We start from the raw sequence: 17500 nt of genomic DNA, 5'->3' as shown, positions 1-17500 counted from the left end.
GACACCACGATAGAGTCCTTTGATAAACAGAAAAATTTCGTGAATGGACTGGGAAATACAATAAAGGTATCAAAGAGTTATGAGGGAGACAACAAGAGTCATAAAGATTTTCTGAGAGATAGTACAGAAATTACAGACATCCTTTAGAGAGAATCACAGAAACTGTCTAAACGACTACATAAGTTTCACGAATGGCATGAAACACAATTAATAAAAACAGAAGGCCCTGATAAACAACACAAGAGTAATAGGAAAGCCCTGAAAGATACTTAAAGAGTGGAATAAGTGGTCTTAAAGATATTAAAAAAAGCACAGAACATCTTAAGAGAGATCCCTAACAGTACAGGAATGGCTTAGAAGATACAATAAGAGTTTCTTAAAGTCTTGAGTGACACCACAAGTTACTGCAGTAGTGGCCTAAGAAACAATATAAGAGCAACAGAAGGTCCTAAAATACAAAAACGGAGGAGTAACAAGGTTAGTCTCAAAAGAAAAAACAAGACTGTCAGAAAATGGAAAATTACGGTTCTTTAAGATACTACAAAAAAAGTAGTTGAATGATTGATTAGGATGTTTCTCATGATAAAACTTCAGTATTTACCCTCAAACAAATCATTAAAAGCACCATCAACAACAGTTGTTCTGAAATTTTCAGGATTCCATTTGTTTGCTGATTCAAGAGAAACCAAGGAAACATCGTCTTTAGCCGTCAATGTGTAGGAGTTGCAAGCAACCTAGAAACATTCAGAAAATAAAGTATTTTAAATTAATTCATTAAGTTCACTAATTACAAAGATTCTGATAATCCAATAAGTTTGGACAATCTAAAGATTTTTGTTATACACACCTGGTAGAATTCTTTTGCCCACTTGCTGAAAGTTTGTTCCTGTCCTTGAAGTTCATCACCTAAACCCACCGCCAGAAGGCGCTCAGCATGCAGTGTAGCTAATGTTTTGTCAATATTTTTACCAAAAGCACAGAATGTAGGATACTGAGATGATCCAAGAGCGAAAACAGCAAACCTAAATTTATAAAGGTTTGAAATGTGATTTTTAAAATTACATATAAGTTAGTTTGATACTACACTTTACACTGAAATAACATATAAAGAATTCAGATAGACTTTGGTAAGAATAACACTTTAACGATCCTTCATGTTTTTTTCATAATACACTTCGAAAAGCACCACCTATAACCATACAGTAAATCGAAGTTAGTAATCGATGATTTTCAGTTTATGTACAACTTCAGTAAACCATTATGCAAAAAATCTGCATCGTAAAATTATTTAAATAAATTAGTAGCATTTATGTTACCTTTATACAAGAAGTGCTTCTTAGAATTCGTTTATGTTCCACCTTGAACATCTTCATGCCCCATTATTTGAAAATCAATGACATAAAAAATGCTAGAATATGGATAATTAGGATAAAGTTGAGTTTCGTCTTCAGTGTTCAAGCACATCGTTCATTATAACTAGTAGTGGTACCTAGGTCTTTGGTTTTCGAGTGTAATTCACTGTAACTTAAGTAACAAAACTTTTATTTGTTTGGCATAGCACTTATAACACTACATATTTAAATAGCTCTGATCCTGTAGAAATATGATTATATTATTTACTTGATGTGACTTAAGTCCTGAAAGTTTATCTTCTTTATTTCAGACAGGTGCTTCCAAAAACGCTGTAAGAAAGAAGAAAACGTCAAAACGAGCAATTACTGAAACAGCATGTCACCAAAAATAGTTACGTATAATAAATAATAAAGAAAGTAGTAAGCTTCAGTTGAGATTCACTTACAACTAAGTATGGTTTGTTGTTAAAGACAAAGCTACTGAGATTCACTTACAACTAAGTATAGTTTGTTGTTAAACACAAAACTACACAATGGAGTAATTGTGCTCTGCTAATCATGGGTATCGAAACCAGAGTTTTAGTTTATAAGTCTTCAAACTTACCGCTGAGTTCCCGGGAGCCAACTATATCAGGATAATTACATACTAAGAGGGGCTGTTCATATATATACACAAAAACCCAATTAGTGGTAAGGATTTTAAAAATATTCTTACTTTTCATTTTACTATTCCAGCATAAAGATGACAACATTTGATAATACCAGTTACGAAAATTGTTAGATAATCCTTCATTACAATTTTTCTTTATTTGCCCTGAATTACGGCTCTTCCCGTAATAACCTAATAGTATTTCAACCACACTCTTTGCGAATTATAATCCTCTACGAACGAGACCTTTCGCTCAGTAGCCTCGAGCAAAACGCTGTTTATACTACCGATTTACATACTTCAATTATTATGGTATAGGGCCAGTACAGAAAGATTTGTAAAAATCATCAGTATTATTTTAATGTATTGTGATGCTAATTATCAATGTATATAAGATGTCAGTTTCTGATATTCATTTAACCACATCAATCCTTCTTCGCCTTACTCATATCAGTTTAGTTTTACTTTCGATTACGTACCATCCATAATCGGTTTTGTATACATTAAGCACATTTTCTCATTTGGCCGAAAAGAAGACGTAACCTTCTGCTGACCCATCAGTCTAATCTTCATGGGTGAAATAAAAGATTGTTGTATAACACTGTGATATGACATTCTTGATATTGTGCTTACCTTTCCGTTGTCCGGAGGTTCTCCACTGCCAAACGTACTACTGATTACCACAAGCAACGACTCCTGAACCAGTTCTTCTGCCTCGTAATCTTCCATACTCAACACCTTTACAGAAAAAAAAACAACAACAAAAATCGTCTTGTTGTCTTAATCAAAACTTTTAATATCCTTATCAGAAGTCGTTTCAGTAATAATTTTATATTCATAAGCACTGTGTTTTTAAAGAAAACCAATTTTCTTTTTGACGTGTTCTATAAAAGGGTGGTTTTAAAACAAGATATAAACTTCTGACAACTTACTCTGACGTTAAAAGAGTTTTCCAGAAGACGTCCTAGAAGATGAGCAAAGTTCTCAGATTTTCCTGTTTCAGTAGCATATAAAACTGTTGCTCGCACTCTGAAGATTCGAAACTTGCGCATCAAACTGCAACCGATCCACACAGCCCTGTGTCGAATTACATGTTATGAGTTGTTGTAAAGGTATAAAATGTTGTTGGCATGCGAGTATCGAAAGAACTAAGTTCTATGTTGATATTTTAAAAATGAATTATTAAAATTACGTTTTACCTGACATTTCACTGGTAATTTTACTTTCCGATAAGTTATATGTTCATGAAAAATATTTTCAGTATTAATTGGTTCCTCGCTGGGACAGCGGTTAGTTTACGGATTTACAACGCTAAAATTAAGGGTACGATTTCTCTCGGTGGACACAATAGATAGCTCCATGTGGCTTTGCTATAAGAAAACACACACATTATTAATTGAAAGTTATACTTTTGAAACTCTCAAAATTAAACAAAATACTAGTATTCATTACTTACTTGGCAACTGATGAAAATTTGTATTTCAAGGCAACACTGGAGATGCGTTTCCAATCGAAAACCTTCCATGCATTTTCCTGTAAATATATTTTTTAAAAATACAAATTTTAAATTTATAAACCATTAAAATCAAGCTGTTTTCTTCTCCCCTCGTTTTCCAGAATATTCCTTCTGCAATAAGGTTATGTTCAGGTTTTAAACAATATTCAAATATTTATACACCACTTATATTTTATGTTTATTTAAACGCGAGCAATTGCCAAAAGAACCGCAATAAGTTACAACCTTTCGATCATTATTGCAAAACACATCAGGTATAAGTATCTAGAACTTGTCATTCTCAGTAGTATATAGTATCTGCTTTGCTGGACGGGATGTTACATAGTATCTGCTTTGCTGGACGGGATGTTATATAGTATCTGCTTTGCTGGACGGGATGTTACATAGTATCTGCTTTGCTGGACGGGATGTTACATAGTATCTGCTTTGCTGGACGAGATGTTACATAGCAGATATTGTCTGAAACAAACTTCTCTTGCAGAGTGGATGATGCTTGTATTTTAGAGTAGAAGAATGCTGTGAGAGAACGACTAGTCATGTGTGACACCATCGCAATAAAATAATACAAGGTTTCTTACGAGTTCGGTACCTGTATACTTTAACTGACTTCCACAGTTTAAAAGTTCTACAGAGATCTACCTTGAGAGAAGGAGGTTGCCACTCCATTCTGTTTCGTGTTTATGCAAGTGCGCACGCTGCTTTTATTTATTTATAGTTTGTTTTGGTTTTCTTTGTTTCTGATAAACATTGTTTCACTTAACATCAAAATTTTCCAGATTAAAAATCAGTTGGATTTTTAAATTTAGATTATTTCGTAAGTTTCCTGTTCGATCCTCCCGTTATTAAGTGGAATTATTTGATATTTGAGTAGGAATCAGTTTACCACACTAGTATTCCTAGCTAATCATAATAAATAAGTTGTTCATAGCTAGGCTTCAAAACATAATGAAGTCGTATTTCTAGCTGAGCTTCAGCACAGATTCATAAGGTATTCATTTACTATATAATTAACTAATATTTGTAACTATGCTTTAATACATAATTATGGGACATGTGTAGTTAAAACTTCAGTATATAATTACCTGATATTTATAACTAAATTTCAATGTACGATAAACCCGGTCTTCTGAGATGGGTTTATGTATTCGAGTAAATTACCCATTAGTCGTACCTAGGCTTCAGTCGTGTAAAAAATAACTTCTGCAGTTATATTTTGGGATATAATTATCTGGTTCTCATAGCTTAAGTATTTGAGTACAATACTTTTGTTGCTATGCTTCAGTATATAATTAATTATCTGGTATTCATAGTTGGACTTTAATATTAGGGTGCATAATTTTCGTATCTATGTCTCAGTACATAATTGCTCGATGTTTATAACTAGGTTTCAGTATATGGTGGTGTTATTAAGAGCTAAGTTTCAGGATTTATGATCTTGTTTCTATATTCCAGTATGTAATTGACAGATAGCCATACCTAGACTTCAATATTTGAACGCATCCTTTTTATTGCTAGCTTCCTTTTACATACTGGGTATTCATAGCTAGGCTACTCTATGATCTTTGTGTCTAGACTTCAGTGTATAATGAACCTGGAGTTCATAGTAGGTTTCAGTATACCATGCACTCGATAAACAAGTATTAAATTGTATAAACTTCGTAGCTTGGTTTTATTATAGAATTATCCAATATTTGTAGCTAGATTTCAGATTTAGCATTAAGTACTCCGGTACTGGAGTTTAATATGTAATTACCTGGTATTCATAGCTAGGCTTCATTATATAATTCAACATTTCCTGATGAAACACTGGTGTGATACTTCCAGACATTGGAGGTACGATCCACACCCAGTCTGCAGGACAACCACCTCGTTGCTTGTACTCATTTTCCATATGCTTCATAAATGTTTCAGAAACAGTATGATGATCAACAATAGTGACGTTTCGTTTCTGAATAAGAGGGAAAACAATGATGTCATTGAGCACAACGGTAAGGAGTCAAATTACTGATGGCATTATTTAAACACAAATAAACAAAAAGCAATAATACTGTTCTAATTAAATCACATATAGTAATTTGATATGTGTTTAGTCAAATTTATCTGGCATGAACTAAACCATTCTACAAAACTACGTAACTGAATTTTATGAAATGTAAAGAGCAATATCCTACATAAATATACATTTTATCAAAATTACAAATTTTAAGTGTAACAACCAGCCAAGAATTGTCAAAGTCATACTAATGCATACATTAACTCTGCATCCTCAAAAACGTGTTTACATTTAGAACATCAGACTCATATAAATATTAATCATCACAGATATTTAGAATAATAAGAAATCAACAGTCCTACTACTCTGACGACACAGAGTTAAAGAACGTATATTATATATTCCTACCTTAGCGTTATTGTCACAACTGCTTAATATATTTTCTATTGGTGTGTTTAGAAGTCCTTTCTTCCAGCTACACTAATAAATATTTTTTCTCGTTATTCTTATTCTATATTTATTCATAACAGTTGGTTGTTTTCAAATTGGTCCGGCATCGCCAGGTGGTTAAGACACTCGATTTGTAATCTGAGGGTCGCGGGTTCGAATCCCCTAGCACCAAACATGCTCGCCCTTTCAGCCATGTGGGCGTTATAATGTGACGATCAATCTCACTATTCGTTGGTAAAAGAGCATCCCAAGATTTGGCGGTGGGTGGTGATGATTAGCTGCCTTCCTTCTAGTCTTACGCTGCTAAATTAGGAACGGATAGCGCAGATAGTCCTTGAGTAGCTTTGCGCGAATTTCGAAAAACAGACAAACAAGCTTTCAAATTAATACAAATTGAATTCATGTGCTCTGAACAAAACATCAAGATAATGGTAAAAGTGCTGCTCTGTAAGGGCAAAATTTTTCACTCCGTAATAATACATCGTAAAATCGAACAAAAATACGTATATATTATTACGTATTATAAGCTCATGGAATTATTGTGTGGCCACACCTCTTTGGAGAAATTACCATCAAATTCTATTAGACTCCTTTGTTTCACAAATAAAGATAAAATAAAACATTTGATTTCTTATTTTGTTATCATTGATACAAATATATATATATATATATATATATATATTTATTGTGTTTCTATTTGCGCCTCTTTGGAATAGTGATAAGACTGACGGCTTACAACACTAAAAATGCAACAGCACCGAAGCCCATTGTGAAGGATTGTGCTTTAAAAAAACAAACTTTGGTTCAGCAACAAGACAAATATTAACATACAATAGAACGTGAGTCGCAGTATTAAAAGTACTTATTTTTATTTTTACGAACAACCTGTGTTGTTTTTTTTTACTTTCTAAGTGATCTCATTCAATTTGAAATTGGCTTTAAACAATTCCAGTCATTTAAGATAACGAAAAAAAATGTTTCAATCAGCTTTCGAAATTAAGAATATGATACACTTTACTTGTGGCTATAACAGTCTAACAATTTTCCTCAAAAATTATTTTAATTAGAAGATTTAAGTTTAAAAATGGCGTTGTACCAGCATTTACGTTAAATAAATAACTTATCTTTAAAAAAAAAAACATGAAATCGCTTCTTTGAGTTTTAGTTATAAATAATAAGTTTAACAAGTTTAAAAATAATAATATGCAATCATTTCAAGAATATTTACTGAAACTCAGTAGTTTCCGAACATTAAGAAAAATAAATCTATTTGGGAAAAATCAGCAAAGAAAAACGTTGAAAATGTTTTATCTGTTATAATATCATTAACAATTTTAAATAATATATTGTTATGTATCTAAAATACATGAATACTATACGTGAGATACCTGAAAACTGTGTAAAACAGCAACATTGACTTCTACCAATACTTTATCCTTCCAGAGAGTGGTTAAATTAGATGTATCTAGTCCCATTTTGATTGCTACATCCTGTAATTAAATAAAAATGATCTGATCAGTTATGTGATGACATGACGTTGGAAAAAAAAAAACTTTACACATGTCAATATAAACCTCTGAGTTAAGCATTGTTACCTCAGTCTTATTGTAGCTGTTATAATTTTCTTTATTTCGTGATGGTGTACCTCGATGAAACGTTTTTACCTTTGTGGTATTACATTTTAGTGAAGTATTTTATTTTAGTCATACTTTAGTTTACTTTAGTGACATTGTACCTTAATAAATCATTCTTAACTTGATGATATTGTATCTTAGTAAAGCATTCTTAACTTGATGATATTGTACCTTAATAAATCATTCTTAACTTGATGATATTGTACCTTAATAAATCATTCTTAACTTGATGATATTGTATCTTAGTAAAGCATTCTTAGCTTGATGATATTGTATCTTAGTAAATCATTCTTAACTTGATGATATTGTACCTTAATAAATCATTCTTAACTTGATGACATTGTACCTTAGTAAAGCATTCTTAACTTGATGATATTGTATCTTAGTAAATCATTCTTAACTTGATGACATTGTATCTTAGTAAATCATTCTTAACTTGATGACATTGTACCTTAATAAATCATTCTTAACTTGATGACATTGTACCTTAATAAATCATTCTTAACTTGATGACATTATACCTTAGTAAAGCATTCTTAACTTGATGATATTGTATCTTAGTAAATCATTCTTAACTTGATGATATTGTACCTTAATAAATCATTCTTAACTTGATGACATTGTACCTTAATAAATCATTCTTAACTTGATGACATTGTACCTTAATAAATCATTCTTAACTTGATGACATTGTACCTTAATAAATCATTCTTAACTTGATGACATTGTACCTTAGTAAAGCATTCTTAACTTGATGATATTGTACCTTAATAAATCATTCTTAACTTGATGACATTGTACCTTAATAAATCATTCTTAACTTGATGACATTGTACCTTAATAAATCATTCTTAACTTGATGACATTGTACCTTAGTAAAGCATTCTTAACTTGATGATATTGTATCTTAGTAAATCATTCTTAACTTGATGATATTGTACCTTAATAAATCATTCTTAACTTGATGACATTGTACCTTAATAAATCATTCTTAACTTGATGACATTGTACCTTAATAAATCATTCTTAACTTGATGACATTGTACCTTAGTAAAGCATTCTTAACTTGATGACATTGTACCTTAATAATTCATTCTTAACTTGATGACATTGTACCTTAATAAATCATTCTTAACTTGATGACATTGTACCTTAATAAATCATTCTTAACTTGATGATATTGTACCTTAATAATTCATTCTTAACTTGATGACATTGTACCTTAATAAATCATTCTTAACTTGATGACATTGTACCTTAGTAAAGCATTCTTAGCTTGATGATATTGTACCTTAATAAATCATTCTTAACTTGATGACATTGTACCTTAGTAAAGCATTCTTAACTTGATGATATTGTATCTTAGTAAATCATTCTTAACTTGATGATATTGTACCTTAATAAATCATTCTTAACTTGATGACATTGTACCTTAGTAAAGCATTCTTAACTTGATTATATTGTACCTTATTAAATCATTCTTACCTTGGTGATGTTGTACCTCTGAGGATCACACAGGTCACGGGCTCCTATCTCTGTGCTCACGTACCACCCGTTGAAGGGGGAAGCAGGAAATTCAATTCCTCCACAATCGAACAACATATTGGCAACTGCAGGAAGAGCATACCATTCTAATCCAAGATCTGAAAACCACTCATAATAGGGATGTTCTAGCTTTATTCTCAGCACCAATTCTTCTGGAATTTCATAAAACTTGGGACCTTCCCTTGGTGATGAGACCACCCATGGCAGAATATCAAACCGTCCACCTCTTCCTTTCCATCCCAGTCGCTGGCATACCTATAAAGTTAGTAACATTTTAAATTTGATGCAAACATTGATTATTAACATTTGAAAGGTTTATAGCCAGTAAATCGCTACAGCTATGTTTGTTGCATATTCTAAAAGTAGATTTTAAATTGTTCAATAAGAAACTGAATATACCCGAGTAAAGTGAACACGGCCTGGATCTCCAGTTACATTACCATCTGGTTGTAGGTAGCCTGCATAGCTAATTAGCTGAGGATTCCACAAACGAAAATCTTCTCGGTCATTTATTCTTTGTGGGAAAATTGTAATCATTGATCTATAGGAAAGTAAACATTTAGAATATCTTAATAATAATAAGTTAGTAATGTTAGTATATCGAAGTAGTATCTCATTTTAGTTTTTTAGGAAAAAGTGAAAACTTCTTGTAAGTATTTTTGTATATTTCAAACCTTAGATATCCTCCATTTGTTCCATACTCCAAGTGACGACACAAAGCCTCGAACATCTCGCGCGTTGTCTGTACGCGTCGTGCATCTTGTACTTCAAGGTTTTTCCACTGAATTCGACCAATACAACGCGAAGCGTTTCTCCAAGCCAGCTTAGCCCCCAAAGTTAGTTCTTCTAAGGTTAGGGTATAGGTGCCAACTGTCTCTACTTCCCTCTTAATTTCTTCCCACCGTTTGAAATGGTCCTTATTCGTTTCTCTATGAAAACACGCAATAAAACTAAAGTTCTGATTCTTCAGATGTTGTTTGTAGTTTATTTATCTGCTGTAGTTTTTAAAGTCATAAATGGTACTTGAACTGGCTTACAAGAAGTACTTTTAACAGTAAAAAATAACTCGGAAATGGATGATAAAGGAAACATAATGCATTACTTAAAAACCCAACGTTAACAGAAATTGGTGATGTGGCAGTGGAAATGTTCATAATTATGGTTACTTACGACTTTTTATGCAGATTGAACTGCTCCAAAAATTCCTTTGCATGTTGAAGTATTTCTTTTGGTGGGCGTGCACAGCCTGAGGGTCTGGCTCCTGACTGGCCAGACATACACGAGCCATAACAGTATTGTGATTTGCAGGCGATCGGCTAGAAGTTAAAACAGCGTGTGTAAATAAACAAAATATATAGTTCTATGAAATAGCAGCTACTGCCCTTTATATACCAGTAACCCTATACTTTAAGTACTTAATTTGGAGTTGAAACTTTTACCTGGTGAGAGCCAGGTGTATCGTGTCTGTACCATGCATTTGAGAGATTGTGATAAGCGTCTCGTTCCTGCTAAAACTGCACTTTGTAGTTTAAGATCATGAGTATTCTATACAAATAATGATAAAACACTTCTATTCGCCACGTAAGAGTAAAGTATAGTAGGTGTTGTTCACTTTAGCTGCCTTCTCTCACTTCAGAGTTATAGATGACTATGTGCAGATAGCACTGTGTGAGTTTGCGCGAAATTCTAAAACCAACAGATTTAGTTTTTACAGCAGATATGTTTTAATCTTCACTGTACTAATATCATCACACAATCTCACACACATACGTTACAATACACATTCAAATATAGTTTAATAATATTCAAAATACACACCCACAGCAGTTTATAATGCACGTATGACGATAAATTAACAAAGTTTAAAACACAAGTCCGACAACATTACATAACATAATTTCAAGTACACGCCTGACAATAACTTATTGATAAATAAATCTGACAGTAATTTAACAATATCAAAATTACACATCCGACTCTACTCTGTAAGGCAATTTAAAACATTCCTCCGAAAGCGAGTTATAACATAATTTAAAAGAGAAGTCTGATAACATCATATCATCAGTGCAACACATGTCTGACGTTAATCTAACAATCTTTAAGCAAAAAAATTCGTCAGTAGTTGCAGTTAAGAAACACGTCCGAAAGCAACCTGGAACACAATTTAAAAGAGTTACATACTCGACTATAGCCTCTTATAATTGCAATACGCTTCTGACAGTAATATAATTTAACACATACGTAAGGAAGTAATGTAATATAGTTTAAAACAATCCAGACAATAGTCCAATATAACTCAAAGCACACATTTGAACGTAATTTAAAATACACTCTCAAAAACAGTCTGATGTAATTCAAAACACGGATGCGATAGATTTGTACCATCATTTCATCCAGGGTTTGACAATAGCTTGTTACTTTTAAATCACACAATTAACAGTATATGACAGTAACTTAATATAGTTTAAAATACACTTCATGTAGTGTTCTAACATTATTTAAAACATGCTTCTGAGAGTTATATAAATAAAGGAATTTAAAGCATTTACACAACAGTAACATAATATAGTTTAAAATATATTTCCCACAGTGGCCTATAGCGTAAAACATAACCCGGAAATAAGCTTAATATAATTTAAAACACTCAACCGACAATAACCTAAATTAACCTAAAACACTCGTCTTATAACAGCATATAACACAATTTATAACAAACTCTCGACAGTAATTCAACATAACATAAGACACTTGTTTAACAGTAACCTATAACATTAAGTAAAACACAGATCTTACAGTGATGATTACTATATGTGAACAAAATTAATAAAACTGTATTTCAGGTATGACACCAGTCTGAATGACCACGTTTCTTTGTTGTAACTGTAACTGGTATGACACCAGTCTGAATGACCACGTATCTTGTTGTAACTATGACTGAAGAAAATATCTTTTGAGGCATTGGATATATCTTAATTATAATTTTAGAAATGAAGTGTTAATGTATATACTTCTCTCCATAGACATTTGTCATTGAGAGAAAAACTCAGGTTTTGTTTCAAATAAATAAAGTTATTGTTCTATTACCTGTGAACGAAGATACAAAGTATCGTTTATTTGTTTGCCAGTGGCGATATTGGTCAACTTTAACGGAGGAACGTTTTGGACAACAGGACAGAGTTCGTTTATCAAGCCACTCTCTTCAGAACTTGTTGCTTGTTGATATTCTGACTTATTGAAACGCATCGTTAGCAACACCGAATAAAAATGCCTTCGGTCAGTTCTTCGTTCACACTTGAATTTTCTTCAGGTTGTTTTAGAAACCCGCCCTACTCCGTTAATTTTTATACATTTGTTTTCGACCAATCACCAACTCAAACAACTGTTACTGCGCATACGCACCTCATCTCACCAACAGCTACTTTGAATAGTTGATGACGTACGTATCAGTGGTAATCATATTATCTAGTGTGTAAAAAGAGTATGTGTCGTGTGGAATATTGACACGGAAAAGATAGTCCATTTTTATTGGACACAAAGTGAAATATACAAAGGCGAGAACGAGCAGGAAATTACCTATTAGTTTCGTTCTTTGTTCTTTCTTCAGACCTATTTCACAACGTGTTGTCAATGTTCAAAGTTAAGCACCTGTTTAACAAAATAGCACAAACAACATGCGTAGAAAAGTTCAACCCTTTCAAAGTAGTATTAGCTACACTTGAAAATTTGCAGCGAACGGCATAACTACATGAAGTCTTGCACAACTTCAAAAGTCCACTAAAACAATAAAACGTTTGGCATACTCGAATATTCGAAGTAATTCCTCAAAGATTTCAAAGTGCAATTTGCATTAAAGCCATAGAACAAAATTTCAGTAACATTTAAATTTTTCATTAGTTGCTAAATGAGAGTGATAAAAGAGCTTACAAACATGTATAGCTTTCCACACCTTGTTTAATTAAAAAGAAAATTTCTGCCAAGCGAAAATATGAAGAAAGACAAAATTTAATTAACTACATAAAGATAAGAGGACAATAACAATTACACTGTGTAATTTTGTACACAAAGTGTGTCGTAAGTTATTATAAACACACACTGTGTTCTTATCAGTGATTAAGCCGTCTGAACGTGAATTTTTATCCGTAGTCAGCATTACACAATAGAATTGGTTGTTTCATCGCAAAATTACACAATGGGCCATCTGCATTTTGTTCACTGTGGAAAATCGAACCTCGGATTTAAACATTTTACGCCCGAAAACTTATCACTGACAAGTATGGTGAGAAAACAATAAAGGGAAAATATATTTTTATATTATTTGTGTCAGATACGTATATGATTGTATAAATTAGTTGTACGATGCAAATTTTATAACACAAGTTATAGTTGTTTAACTGTAATGTATATTATAAAGTGACTCGAATGTGTCTGTCTCACGGGGACGAAAAGTTTATAGCTTTCGACGTTCCCTTTGTTAATGATTCTTATTCACTTCATATACATTTTCATCCAAAAAAATACACAAGAAGAAAACAAAGTGAAAAATTCAGGTTTCGAATAAATAAGTGTTTTATTACTTATCTACAATCTTAGTGCCTACTTCGCTGACCACAGGTGTTCTTAGGTGAGGTCCAGATCTCCAGTACACCTAGAGGTTGTTGTTGTTTTGAATTAAGCACAAAGCTACTTAATGGGCTATCTGTGCTCTGCCCACCACGGGTATCGAAACCTGGTTTTTAGCGTTGTAAGTCCGCAGACATACCGCTGAACCACTGGGGGGGGCACACCTAGAGGTATACCTTACACAAAATATTAAAAACAAAAACAGTGATTTGAAAAAGCTGGTCAGCGGCCGAAAATTTCCAAAAGGTAAAATAATTTATTAGTACTCGATGGGTCTGGATGTCGAATAGGCACGCCATCTCAACATTCTCATGAAGCCAACAGAATACATGACGTACCTGGCGTAGAGATATGAACAAAATCTAGCCTAACTCGACGATAAGATAACCTGGAAGAAACTGATTATTTTAAGCTGGAAAATCAGAGTTATTATGATAAATAATTTACCAGTGTTCAAAGCTACAAACAAAATGTGACAGTTTTATAGGTAACTATAAACATAGGTTCTACAGTTTTCTAAGTTGTCCTAACAAACAACTTTCACTGATGTGTGACTTTCCTCCAGTAGTAAGGTTGGAAACATATAACACTAAAAACGGGTTTCGATACCCGTGATGGTTGTGCCACATAGAGTCCATTGAGTAGCTTTGTTCTTAACAAGAAAACAAGTTTAGTTTGAATTTCGCACAAAGCTACACGAAGGCTATCTGCGTTAGCCGTCCCTAATTTTGCTGTGTAAGACTAGAAGGAAGGCAACTAGTCATCACCACCCACCGCCAATACTTGGACTATTATTTTACCAACGAACAGTGGAATTAATCGTAACATTGCAACGTTGCTACGGCTGAAAGGGCGAGAATGTTTGGTGCAACGGGGATTTGAACCTGTGACCCTCAGATTACGAGTCGAGTGTCTTAACAACCTGGCCATGCCGAGCCAGTAAGTTTAGTGGTGAAACTGGAATAATCTAGTTGAATAATTTGGTAAACATAGATGAACATAATAAAAGTAATATGTTCCACATAAATATCCATTCTTCTTTAGAAACAACAACTTGGGATGCCAAATATCTTTACAGAAATATGAAAAATAACAGTATAAAACTGATAATAATAAATTTGTTCAAACTCATGTAATTAAGGTTTCTAATAACATACTATAAAATAATATAAAAGTGTTAGGCTCTATGAATATTACATTTTAGAAAAAAATGAGATGTCGAATGCTTACAAAAGTTAAAACGTTGTAACATGTGTATATTACGGCTGTAACTCTTTCATAACTTGGGAAATAAATAAATATTTTATCAAGCAAATTCAGGTAATCTGTAAAAGTTGTAGTTGTTGTTTGAAGTTAAGCACAGAGCTACACAATAGGCTGTTTGTGTTCTGCCCACCAAGGGTATCGAAATCCTGTTTTTATCGTTGTACGTCCGCAAATGTATCGCTGTTTCAATGGGGGCTTCAAATTACCAAAGCCCAATAGACAATTTGCTTAAATGTGTCCAGTTGAGAATCATGTTTAACAATGCTGCTATGAGCAGTCACCCATGATCAGGATTAAACCAACGTGTCTGATTCTCTATGAAATCAGTAAACTAGATACATGTTTTTTTGGTCGAATTTCACTTACACTCTGAATGATATTCTATGAATCACCTATTCTGTGGAGTTAATACTTTACATCTGGCTTCCGTATTTTGTTTGTATTTTTCTGGAAATACCAAGAATGACTATTTCTTTTGCGGAATTTAATTATGTCAAATTCATTTCCCAGAATATAAACTTTCTTTATACTATTTCAGTCTGTATTTCATAAGATAGAAAGGTATTTTACAAGATCATAAAGGGCTTATACCGAAAAGAATAAATGTACTCTGATTTGATCTTAAGAATGAGGTGAAGTCGAAATATGTTCCCCTTCCCTCTCCTGTATGAAGTGTCTTTTGCCACAGATACAAAAGGATACGTTCGCGTTTCTCTACTTGTCCTCAGTATATGGAAATATAGTAGAACCAAGGCCTTTCTGAGCTTTAAAACATGTTAAATCTTCTGCTGTTGACTCGAACTTGTTGAACAGAATGACCATCAAACCTGATCATCATAGTGATAAAACATGTTTATGTCCTGAGGCCAACTTGAACGAACTCTGAGCGATACTACCGATGGATTGCCAATAATAAATAGCTTGAAATGTCTATAAAAAATAAATTCTACTATGAATAGTTGTGCTACTGCTAACTGAAGCAACAATGGTATGACAAAGTGATCCTTGTTGCAGCAAAGAGTCTTTTCAGTCAGGAGGGTGAGCTGCCAAAGTCCACAGGTTTTGCAGGCAACAAATAACATAGCACAATATTCATTTTTTTTATAGCTGGAACTTATCGCATTTCTGATCTTTTTCATGAGCACCATGTCCTCACAGATGCGGAATCTCCCAGATATCAAGAAGAGTGCTTGGGGTTTTTGTAGTAGTTACTTCAATAATCTAGTTAAAGAGTAATTAACAGTTTCTTTCACTTTTGAATTTGGTATTTTTATTTGACTTGCTTTCTATAGTATAGTTACTTAATAGGTTTCACTCCAGGGTTTTACTTATATTTTTATGCATTTGTATTTTAGTCTAACTTATAAGGACTACACGCCAAACAGAAAATAGTTTTGGATAAAGTCTTCATATTATTCTAATCAGTTTCACATTCATCATCAAACACTTGCATTTGTTCTATTTTTCTATTGTTTTTAATTGGGTAAATAGACGTTTGTATAGTACTTTCGGGGTCATGTTTCTTTTCTTTTTTTTTAAAGAAGATCCGGATTATATATATCGCAGAGACCAATACACTTTATAATTCGTTGTTGTGTAATGCCCCATTCATCGACCCTAACTGGCTGCTTTGCGGAAAAAACATTTAGAACACGAACTACCACAAAGTGATACGACGTGATTTTGACGAACGCCAAGTGCTTAATGTTCGAAGAAAGTAAAACATTTATATAAATGAGCATATTCGCTATGGATAAAATTTTTCAACTTAAAAAAAAAAAACGTAACATTTTTATAAGTAGAATATAACAAATTTTAACATCTAGAAAAATTGAAAGTATAAAGTTTGTATACTTAAAATACAGACTATATAGAACTAAAGTTTAAAAGGTTGTCTTTTTATTTTGAATTCAACCTACAAAAGTACGTAAAAAGTGAGTGTATAAACATTTACTAAGAACAAGGAAATATAAAACTAAAAATGTAAAGTTCGCACAAGTTTCTATTAGTTGTACACAGTAAAACTTTTGTTTGTTTTATTCATAACTTTTTACCACATTTACCAGTGTGGTTCCAGACCTGAGGCTAAAATATTTTAAATTAGAAAGAAATACGTGAGAATCTATAACAATAGTAATCTATAAACATGCGAATAACCAACTGAAAACAGTAAAGTAATTTATTAATAAACTGTTAATTTAGGTATAATACATAACACTTTTAGGCCTAATCTAATTATTGAAATTCGTTCTGTTTGCAAAAGAGAAAGAAACTAAAATAGATATAAATGAACATCCGTATTTCTTAAAAAAACGGATTATGTTGTTGTTTTTTATTAATTAATAAATTAATTAATTAATTTTTCATCCATTAATGTTGACTTCTCTGCTCTGTAGTTTTACCCACGAAGAATTTAAAGAATGATTTTCATAGTCATATAATAAAAAAATGAGATAGATATTTTAAATGTTCTCG

At 32.5% G+C, this 17500-nt stretch overlaps 1 protein-coding gene across 11 annotated transcripts in view; it reads right to left on the bottom strand.

Moving 5' to 3' along the window:
* The window catches only part of LOC143238803 (nitric oxide synthase, inducible-like), a 43733-nt gene extending 31261 nt beyond the window's left edge, over nucleotides 1-12472 (bottom strand). For 6 of the 11 annotated variants that reach the window (XR_013020773.1, XR_013020771.1, XR_013020772.1 and 3 more), the window contains exons 1-13: nucleotides 12224-12472; nucleotides 10310-10455; nucleotides 9814-10068; nucleotides 9539-9680; nucleotides 9080-9394; nucleotides 7349-7450; nucleotides 5271-5465; nucleotides 3458-3534; nucleotides 2934-3078; nucleotides 2635-2739; nucleotides 1621-1682; nucleotides 848-1022; nucleotides 602-734 (exon numbers count right to left, since the gene is read on the bottom strand). Coding sequence is in view for 6 of the 11 variants with exons in the window: in XM_076479346.1 (XP_076335461.1) it covers nucleotides 602-734; nucleotides 848-1022; nucleotides 1621-1682; nucleotides 2635-2739; nucleotides 2934-3078; nucleotides 3458-3534; nucleotides 5271-5465; nucleotides 7349-7450; nucleotides 9080-9394; nucleotides 9539-9680; nucleotides 9814-10068; nucleotides 10310-10455; nucleotides 12224-12382 (2011 nt within the window). In the remaining 5 variants the exon portion in view is untranslated. The remainder of the gene's footprint in view (nucleotides 1-601; nucleotides 735-847; nucleotides 1023-1620; nucleotides 1683-2634; nucleotides 2740-2933; nucleotides 3079-3457; nucleotides 3535-5270; nucleotides 5466-7348; nucleotides 7451-9079; nucleotides 9395-9538; nucleotides 9681-9813; nucleotides 10069-10309; nucleotides 10456-12223) is intronic. The other 5 variants (XR_013020769.1, XM_076479345.1, XM_076479344.1 and 2 more) reach the window with 2 other exon arrangements.
* Between the last annotated feature and the right edge of the window lie 5028 nt (nucleotides 12473-17500).

Source organism: Tachypleus tridentatus, chromosome 13 (genome assembly GCF_004210375.1).
Source record: "Tachypleus tridentatus isolate NWPU-2018 chromosome 13, ASM421037v1, whole genome shotgun sequence".
Taxonomy (NCBI): Eukaryota; Metazoa; Arthropoda; class Merostomata; order Xiphosura; family Limulidae; genus Tachypleus; species Tachypleus tridentatus.
The sequence above is the reverse complement of the archived record's forward strand: the minus strand, read 5'-3'. Positions and strand labels throughout refer to the sequence as shown.